Source organism: Struthio camelus, chromosome 13 (assembly GCF_040807025.1).
Source record: "Struthio camelus isolate bStrCam1 chromosome 13, bStrCam1.hap1, whole genome shotgun sequence".
NCBI lineage: Eukaryota > Metazoa > Chordata > Aves > Struthioniformes > Struthionidae > Struthio > Struthio camelus.
Window position 1 is genome coordinate 1459996 of NC_090954.1, and position 9963 is coordinate 1469958.

Consider the following 9963-nt stretch of genomic DNA (forward strand, 5'->3'; position numbering starts at 1 on the left):
AAAGCAAATTTAAACAGGTCATACAACGGGTGAGGTGAGAGATAGAAATGCACTGCAGTACGCATCACACAGCAGAAAGCAGCAGGAAATCTTTCTTTATGAGCATTTTGATGATTTAGCGGGTTGTAAAACCTGCCTCAGGAAGCACTCCCTGAAGACCGTGAAACCTGGGCAAAACTATATTCCTCACGTGTACTTATTAACGAGCAACTGTTTTGCGTCTCTTCAGAGTTTAAGCAGAACAGCGAGAGGTGACTGTAACGAAATACCAAAAGGCCCAGTTCTAAGCGCGGGGCTTAAAAAATACGAGGAAAACAGCAAGACAGGGCAAAATCGCGGGCACCTGCAGCACCGGCGGCGGTTAGCGAGGGGTGAGCGACCGCCTCAGCGCCACGTCACGAAACCCTGTCAGGGCCCCGCGCGCGCGCGGCCGCCGGCGGCCATCTCGCGTCCCCCCAAGCCCCCGCGGGTCTCCCTGGCAACGCGCTGGCGCGGCGGCGGCGCATGCGCGGGGCGGTGGCGGCGCATGCGCGGCGCCGTGGCCCGGAAGCGGGGCGGCCGCGCCGTGACACGTCGCAGCGGCCGGGCCGGGTCGGGCCCGCGGCGCCAGGTGGGTCCGGGCCGCTCCCGGGCGGGGGCCCCGCGGCTAGAGGGCTGGGGCAGGCGGAAGCCTCGCCGCAGGCCGGCGAGCGGGCGGGCCGGGCCTTCCCGACGGCGGCTGGGTCGCCGCGCAGCGCCGGGAAGGGCGGAGGCCGCAGGCGGTTCCCTCCCCCCCCGCTCTGTGGCGAGCCGCGAGGGTCGCGGAGGTGTAAAGCCGCTGCTCGGTTCTCTTGCAGATCGCTTACCATGTCCGGGTTTGAGAGCTTCAACGCGGACTTCTTCCAGACGAGTTACAGCATCGACGACCCGGCGCAGCCCTATGACTACGGCGGGAGCGGGGGGCCCTACAGCAAGTAACTCGGGGGCGCTCGCGGGGGCCCGGCCGCGCGTCCGGCGGGGCCAGGCCTCGCCCGGCCTCTCTTGGAGGCGGCGCGCTGCCCCGGGCCGGGCTGGGCGCTGCGGCCGGCGGCGCGGCCCGGCGCCGAGCTGTTCTACCAACAGCTTAGCGTATACCCGATATTTTACGGTATAAAGCAGTAATGCGTTGAATGCCCCTTTCCCCGCCTTTTAAGGTAAAGCTTAGAAGCTTGAAATAGAGATTCTGTGTTCGTAGTCATAGCTGAGGTGTGTTCAGTTTTAAAGACTTAGAGGAAAGGAAAGAAAAGAAAAGCCTTAAGAGAGGAAACCGCGTTGTTGCACAAGTCCTTCCCCGGTCACTCGCTCAGGGAGTACAGATCAGTCCCGGTGCCAAATAAACAAGCCTGCAAGGCCAATGGTGATTTCTAGGTGTTTGTAAGACATCATGGCAGGCTTGTTAGGTCATGGGAGCTCTTAGGACTCCTTTGTGTCCTCCTCAGCCCATCTAGTCTCAGGCTGAGAATTTTTCTGTAAGTTATATGATCCACGTGTGATCCTAATGCTATATGAAAAAGGTAGATGTGTGTAAGGATTGCAGTGCTGCGATGTGGTTGAGCTCTACTTACAGATGAAAAGAAGGGAGAAGTGAATTTTGGGTTTTCCTTCCTTATGTTCTTACTTTTGCGGGTAAATTATTGCAGAGGTGTTTACTGAAATTTCTCTAGTCAGGCTTGGAAATGGTTAGTGGCAAGAATAACTTTAGGAATGGGAGTAGATAGGTCTATTGAGGAATTGTTTTTAAAGATGCACTATAACTATTTTTTCTATATGTCAAATCTATAATAGGAAGTATTCTAGATATAGTGTAAGTAGATAGTAAATAATTCAGAAAATGTGAAATAGAAACTGAAAAATTATCTATTCTTATATATATTTTTTTCTCCCACGCAGCGTGTCTTGGAGGTAGACGTCATAATGTGTTTCATGTCTGGGTCATAATTCTTTCTTATACGTTATAGGCTGTAATACTACCTGACATAAGTATTTCAGGAGGGAAGAGGGAAACAGGCTTTTGTGTTGTTTTTGTTTTCAAAAACAAGCTTAGTTTAAAAAAATATGGAGGGGAACAAAAGCAGACCTTTTGTCCTTGAATAGTAAGTTTGCAAATATTCTAAATAGCAAATTAATGCTGGCATCAAATAAGGCAGCAGTGCTAATTAAGGGACAATATTTGAATAGGCTTGAGATGTAAATTTTTGCTACTATTTTACAAGTCTACAGCCTGTAGCAGTAATTCAGTCAATTGATAAGACTGTTGTTTCTGAAGGCCTTTACCTTAATACCCCTTTGCTCCCCAAATATTAGCGTATTTGCGACTAAAATTCTCTTGTTTATGTTATATCTGTATTGTCTGTGAGGTTTTTAGTTGATGAACGTAGTTGTGCACCTGAAAGGTTTGTACCTGAGTATGGGAGAGACAGGATTGTTCGCTGTATGCTGTCCTGCTTTTATATGAAAAATAAGCTTTGTTTTTATGGGGGAGGGAGGTGTTTAAAACAAATTCTGTATCTGTCCGTAATACGATGTCATTCTTTATAGGCAATATGGAGGCTATGAATATTCTCAGCAAAGTGGATTTATACCTCCAGAAATGATGCAACAGCAGCAGCCTTACACAGGGCAGATTTATCAGCCAACGCAGACATATACTCCAACTTCAGCGCAGTCTTTTTATGGAAGTAGTTTTGAGGATGAACCTCCTCTATTAGAAGGTATAACTTGTTCTTTATAGTCCAAATCCAAAACTCCTCACAACTCGGCAATAAATTGAGTAATATGGGTATGTATTCTCTAGTAGGGTATATATTGCCTGCTTCTGTTGAGTAGTAGGCAACATATTCTCTACTTCAACTTTTCTTATTTAATTGTATTTCGTATACTGTATTTCTGTATGTATACTGTATGTGAAATACACGTTTCCCTGTGAACTTTCGCAGTTTTAGAATTGTAGTTTATTACTTCCAATGAGCAGTTGGAGGAGATGATGAATTAAGTCAGTAACCTGACTTCATACAACACTTAATCTTTTTATTGCTGCAAGCAATGCTTAAGGCTGCCCTTTTTTATAAAATAAATTGGCGATCTTCTAACCATGTACTCAATTGAAACTGAAATCCTTATTGCTAAAGAGGAATGCTAAACACTTCAGAAATTCTTATGTAGAATACAGCCGATGTGGGATGCCGGCATCGATATATAGTAAGAGTGTATGTTCTGATTGTTTGAGTTTGCAGCTTATATACATCAATGTTCTGTACCAAACGACTGAAAAAACCCTGTACTGTTACTGGTTAGACAGAGAGGTATGCATGGTTTCCCTCCACCCAGCTGCACTTTTGTTGTTGGTGTTATTCACAAAATTAATTTGCTTATTGATGCCCATCAAAAATCTCAATGTTTGAATTGAGCAAATAGCAGCTGCATTCATGACCAGGCTTTCACACAGAACTGTGGCCAAACTGTATGGATGGATGGATGCATGAAATCATATCTACTCACAAGGAGCTGTGAAACCCCTTGTCATGAGATGTTGCAGATGTTAAAAGTGTGGGGTGGGTTTGTTTGTTTTTTAATGGACTTAATAGGAGGATGGGTAGTTTATGAAAAAGAAATCCACAGAGGGCAATTAAGTACAGAGAGACTAGTCTGAATTAGAAGTCCTTGAGCCACCAGTCAGTGGAGACTTGGAGAATACTTGGGGAATACGCATGATTTGTTCTTACGCTCTTTCCTGCATATCTGCTTTTGGCCACTTACAGAGACAGGATGCTGGGCTAAATGGACTTTTGGTCTGACCCAGAATACTGTGCTTATGCTCTTACCTGGTCCTGTAGAAATCAGCCTGTCACTTCAGAGCATTTGATACCTGGAATCTGTGGAGGCAACACACTCAGCTCCTTGAGGAAAGATGGAATGACTCAATTCTCTGGTCCCCATAGGAATGGTACTTGGAGGAGGTTTTCAAGTGGAGGGGCAGGGAAAAGTAACAGAGAAGCAGCAAATGGGGGCAATGGGAAAGGAAAAAATGAAATAAATAGACATAATCCTTTTCATCTAACTTGTAGAATTAGGGATCAATTTCGACCACATCTGGCAGAAGACATTAACAGTGCTACACCCTTTAAAAGTAGCAGATGGAAGCATCATGAATGAGACTGATTTGGCTGGGCCAATGGTCTTCTGTCTAGCTTTTGGAGCCACATTATTACTGGTAAGATATTGATTGCAAAATATTACTATTTGTGCTTTTAATACTACAAAAAACACTGGAAAGAAGCCAGATTACCTTCTAGGTTTATCTTAAGAAACTTCTTAGCATGACCATAAAAAACAAATCCTGGCTAAGAATTTTTAGCTCAGTGGGAGAGAGGCATTGGGGCTTGATACAAAGCCATTGAAATTAGTGAGGTCACTATCTCTTTTCTTCAGAGGGTTTTGAATCAGAGCTTTAGTGCTTGGTTTTTGCGTGCTGATTATTTCTGTGGAGTACATTTTTTATGCTTTGCTTTTGAGGAACAAGGCTCTTTTTTGTCACACAAATGTTTGAGTGCAACACCCCCATTCTCAAGTTTTTTCCGTATTTTTTTTTCTTTTTGTATACGTTGGGATGTCTTACTTTCAGAATCACACATTGTTTTTTTCAAGTGTCTTTGTTAGCTTCTGCATTATCAGGAATCCGAACAATGGACTGATTAAACATTCTGTATATTTAATCCGTATCTTCCTTTAGGAGGAGTTTCTTTTTTAACTTTTATTTTTTTTTAGTATTTGAGATTATCTCTCTGTTTTGTTTCACTGTATTTATTTGCTCTATACTCTTTGTATATTGTTCCCTTGACTGATATTCCAGAGGACTTACTAGGCACGGAAGTTCAAAATTAGTGTGTAAAAAGTGATTTAATAAGTACTAATACAGTTAATATATTAGGCTTGATTTTCAGTGTTAAGAGCCAATTTGATAAAACTTTTTATAATGTAATCCTCCTTTCAAATTGCTTGTATTTCTTAATAGGTCAGCACGTGCTGAAGCCTGTTTCTTTTTTTTCTGTTGAGCTTAATTGAAATAAGATTGTGCTTTAATGACTCAAAAGTGTCAATTAGTAAATGACAGGAACAGACAGGCTTCGTTGTCACTGAAAACGTCAGTATTTTTAATCAGTTTTCATCTGTAAATGTCTTCAGGCATTGCATTTAATTTTTGTCTAAAAATCTCACAGTACCACAACACTTGAAAGAGTGTTTTGGTACCAAGGGAACTGTAAGCCTACTTTTGTAAGTGACCTTTAATTATGGAAACTGGGCCGGTAGAATTGATGAACATGTTCTTTTTTATAATAGATACATTTGAATGTTCACTTACTAAGAAGTTCCTACCTTCTCCTGTAATTTTTTTTGTATTTTATTTTAAAGAAAAGCATTGAATAAGAATGTAACTGGGTACTTAAGAAATGTCATGCTATGAAGAGAATGCTTTAAGATGTTACCTTCCCTAGCTTTTAGGGTTTTTTTTTCCCCCCTGTGAGACCTCCTTACTTAGTGTGTGTGCTCCCTGTCACTTGCCATGTAAAGTAAAACAGGTTCTTTTAAATAATCACTGAACTATGATCAAGGAAATAACAGGCCTGTTTTGTGAGAGAAAAAAGGCTCAGCCTAACGAAAAGGAAAGTTTGGAGCCGATACGATTGTTTCCTCTAGCACTCGAGGAAGAGATGGGCCATAAATAAACTTAGTTTGCAAGTTAGTTTTGGGTGACAGACCTCAAAAGCTATATACCATCATATCTTGCAGTAGCTGGACTCCTCACAGTCATGTGTCTGTGGAGATGGATACAACTGCATTGTGTGAATTTTGAAAATTGCTATAAGGGAAGCATGGATCTGATTGTAGAATACGTGTGTTTTCTGTGGTTCATGCATGGTGCTTTCCAGCTCAGCTTAATCTGTTTCTAGGAATTCTTAGTTCACGTTGTGCTATAACTCCATGGAGCCATTTGCAAATAAAATATGTTAGGTCAGAATTTGTCAAGAAGTTCCTGACTTACAGTTTTTTGATCTTTAAATATTACTTCTGTAAAGACTATTATTGTACTAATACAAAACCCTGCAGCTAATCTTCAGAGAAATATCAGCTAGCAGAGCTAATTGAGTAAACCTAAAGAATATGCTTTTGCAGCCCAAATCAAAGAGTAAGAATACTTTGATCAATAATCCGTTTATCAGAATACGTAAACTTAGGATGAATGTGCCTGTTGGGTGTCTAGAACGTACAAGTGTTCTGAAATTCAGGTTGTGTGTTGAATTTGAACGTAGGAATTTGTGAGGGGAAAAGGCAAAAGAAGGAGAAAAAAATCTGTAAACATTCCTTTTGTTTGTCAAAGGCACTAACTTGAATTCATCTGCTTGTGTGTTTTGTTTTGTTTTTAGGCTGGTAAAATTCAGTTTGGTTATGTATATGGAATAAGTGCAATCGGATGTTTAGGGATGTTTTGTCTCCTGAACTTAATGAGCATGACGGGTGTCTCATTTGGCTGCGTTGCCAGTGTACTTGGATACTGTCTTCTTCCTATGATCCTACTTTCCACTTTCGCAGTTGTGTTTTCATTGCAGTAAGTACATAAACTTTATAATTTGGTATCACGTTCAGTGAAGAAACTGCTTGTAATTTGAGTGTGATAGGAATGTATAGTAATTGGAAAAATACAAATATCGACAGTGTTTCGACACTTAACTGGATGAATTGTTTTTATTTATAAGCTAATTAACAGCTTTTGAATACATGGACTCAAATAACAATGTCAAGTTATGTTTTTAGTTAGCTTTTAATCTGACAAATCTCAGTACCTGTAAAGTCTAAAAAATGATTATAAGTTGAGACACGAATTTGTCAAATAAGAAAATCAGTTTGATTCTTCATAGCTATATGAAGTTAAGAATTGGAAAGCAACATGGAATAACTCACTACAGTTTCTATATTCAGCACTTAACTTTTTGTGAATATAAAACCTAATTTTGACTTTTTTGCATAATTGAATAACATAGTTTTGAAATCTTTACTGGAATTCTATTTCATTTAAAAAGTAAAATCCTCAAAGCTGAATTTTATCTTGGAAGTTGTAAAAGGTATTAGAAACTGAGTCCAGTTATGACTCCTGTAAGCATGTACACAAACTTTTTTTTTTATCTTTACAGGGGAATGATAGGAATTATTCTCACTGCTGGAATCATTGGCTGGTGCAGTTTTTCTGCTTCCAAAATCTTTATATCTGCCTTAGCAATGGAAGGACAACAACTCCTAGTAGCATACCCCTGTGCTTTATTGTATGGAGTCTTTGCTCTCATTTCTGTGTTTTGAATAGACTGTCTGAATTATTGGACTCCAGTGGGCCAAAATGAAAACATCAACTTGGAACATTTAGTTGGACCAGAAACCGCTGCAAACAGCTATATAATATTGCTATCATGAAACTTAGACCTGTTTTGAATTATCTGAAACAATGGAAACAAATGTCTTGTGTTCACTTTTTTAGGACTTTGAATACTGTTTTCAATTGACCTAAGTTGTCTATAGCTTTAATAAGTATTCATGCTTATAAAGTTAATGCAATTTCTTTCCCATTCCTAAATCTTTGGAAAAGTCACTTTTGTTTATTTGAGGATTTGGCGGGGGGGAGGGGGAGGAGTACGGGAGGGAAAAGGGTTGCAGTTAGAATATACTTGATAGATTTTTATCAGCAAAAGTAAATAAAACCACAGATGTAAATTTGGGCTCTCTTTGAATAAATCTGCAGTAATAACCTATTTCCTGTCCCCTCTTACAAAAAAAAAATGCACAAAAGAACTCAAGCAATTAGAATATTTTCTATATTGTAACAAATACACTCTTAAGCTCTTTGGTCTCTTACATGTTCATTTGATGTGATAGTATTTCAGGATTTAAGATATTTAAATTATGAATTAGAAAACAGATGCTTAGAAGTCAAAGGGATCTGTAATTCTGTCACACTTGAAACATGAATACATTTGGATGTCTAACTAGCTATGTGTTAACTTGGATTGATGAAGTTGACTTCATCTAGAGTTACTTTTCTTAATGATGCACATATTAGTAGATGAAGAGTAGAATTTTTTGCATACTCCCAAGAAAAACACCATTTTGAAAATGTCATGCTTGCCAGAATTGCAGGTAGTGTAAGGATAATTTAAGGCATATTGATTAAATTTTCCTTAAATTTTGAAAATGGTGTTTGATTTTCCTGATCATTCTTCTTTTGAATTGACTTCAGTTTTTAAAATAGAAATTTCCATAGGGGAGCAAAATAGTAATTAAAACTATAATTCAATTTGATATTTCCTTCAATCACAAACATTTAATCTTATGTTAGAAGTATAAAGTAATTTGTTGTAAGGAGATTTACAAAGCGTAACAAAGTGTAACATGAAGTGGGAAAGCAAAAATGGTTGGTCTCCGCATAAGCTCTTGCTAATTCTAGTACACAAGAAAAGGACACAGTGTTTTAACTCATAATGGGGAGAGAGGTCACACATGTAGACCTGAAGGATAATCTGAAGGATTTCATTTCATTGAATTTACTGCAGACTTTAGTTAGTCTAGCATTCATCTGTCACATTCATGGCGTTCTCTATTCATCCCTTCTAGAGTTGAATCACTGACCAAGTACATTATGGTAACACCTTCTGGTAAGACTCCTTGTGCAATGTTAGAAAACACTAAGGAAGCGGCCTGCATGCAGACAGATAATCATGAGTACAGGGCAAGGAGAGGGTAACCTTTAGATGTTCAGAACAGATCTTTTTAAAAAAAAAAAAAACTCACTGGAAAACTGCATCACTGTAAGCTTTCATCAAAGTTATATGTGGTGGTAATTTGGAAGGGACAGTACAGATATTTTTGTTCACTCTTCTCTTAGTTCTGCACTTTCCCCTAAAAATACATCTTTCTAGTGTCACTAGGAGTTACCAATGAGGTCCGAATTTATTGGCCAGAGCCAACTTCTGCTTGAGTCACTTGGAGTTGTAGGAAGTGTGATATGAGTGTAAAGCCTTTAAGAATCAAACACTGATGCACAAAACTGATCTCAATTGCATTATATACTACAGCTGGCTGTTATAATTAATTTTAAAATGCATATATATAAAAAAAAGAGACACTTCAGTTTCCTTCCAGAAGTGAATTTGAAAGCCGACGTAATTTTCCACTGTAATACCTTATTGCAAATTACCATCTAAATAAAATTGGTGAGTTGACTTGATTTAGTATAATATTTTTACTCTCTACTTTGTAGTTCTGATTTTATTTGCATAAGCAGGCCCCATCTGCCCTGGTGCACAAAGTTCTTACTCTTTTTAATGAAGAACATTATCTGCTGATGGAGCACAACGTCCTGTATTTGTGCAAATGAATTACAGCGATTACCTTTACTAATGAGGCCTAATTAAATACAGAATTGTTATAACAACTATAAAAGCTCACATACTTTCTTTAGTACATCACGTTCTAATACTCAAGTACTATATTTTTGTGAAGTATGCTAATTAAGCTTACCTTGCATATATATAAATGTGGTTAGTTTTTTAGAAGTTGCTCTAGTGTTACATTGGCAGTGCAACTACTGAGTTTGGAATGAACATACCTAAAGGGACTTCCAGATGTTCACAAAGTCCCTGTTTTGACAGTAGCATGTATTACATACTCGAGCAACAAAGTTAGTTAGACGAGTTAGTTTCAGGAGTACTTGTGTGTTCTTCGGCTCACATTGTGGAGAGCTTAGCAGTGGATTTTTAACTGAACAATTTTTGGAGCAGGGGAAAGAAGTGGATGGGAGTAAGAGGTCAAACATTTATAGAGGGCTTTATAAAAGCAAAATTAATATTATACCTAAACTGATAGTCTTAAATATCCCAAATGTCTAGTAAATTAGTTAATGTG

The 9963-nt window shown here is 39.2% G+C and overlaps 2 protein-coding genes across 2 annotated transcripts in view; one reads left to right on the forward strand and one right to left on the reverse strand.

The window, feature by feature from the left end:
- The window catches only part of KCTD16 (potassium channel tetramerization domain containing 16), a 106747-nt gene extending 106282 nt beyond the window's left edge, over positions 1 to 465 (reverse strand). Inside the window, exon 1 of the mRNA XM_068960019.1 lies at positions 344 to 465. The gene's annotated coding sequence lies outside the window, so the exon portion shown is untranslated. The remainder of the gene's footprint in view (positions 1 to 343) is intronic.
- An 18-nt stretch (positions 466 to 483) lies between these two features.
- YIPF5 (Yip1 domain family member 5) lies at positions 484 to 9281 on the forward strand. Its single transcript, XM_068960021.1, has 6 exons — positions 484 to 610; positions 837 to 953; positions 2557 to 2729; positions 4083 to 4228; positions 6441 to 6622; positions 7206 to 9281. The coding sequence occupies exons 2-6, from the start codon at positions 847 to 849 to the stop codon at positions 7366 to 7368; spliced, it is 771 nt and encodes a 256-aa protein (XP_068816122.1). The 5' UTR covers positions 484 to 610; positions 837 to 846; the 3' UTR covers positions 7369 to 9281.
- Positions 9282 to 9963: the final 682 nt, after the last annotated feature.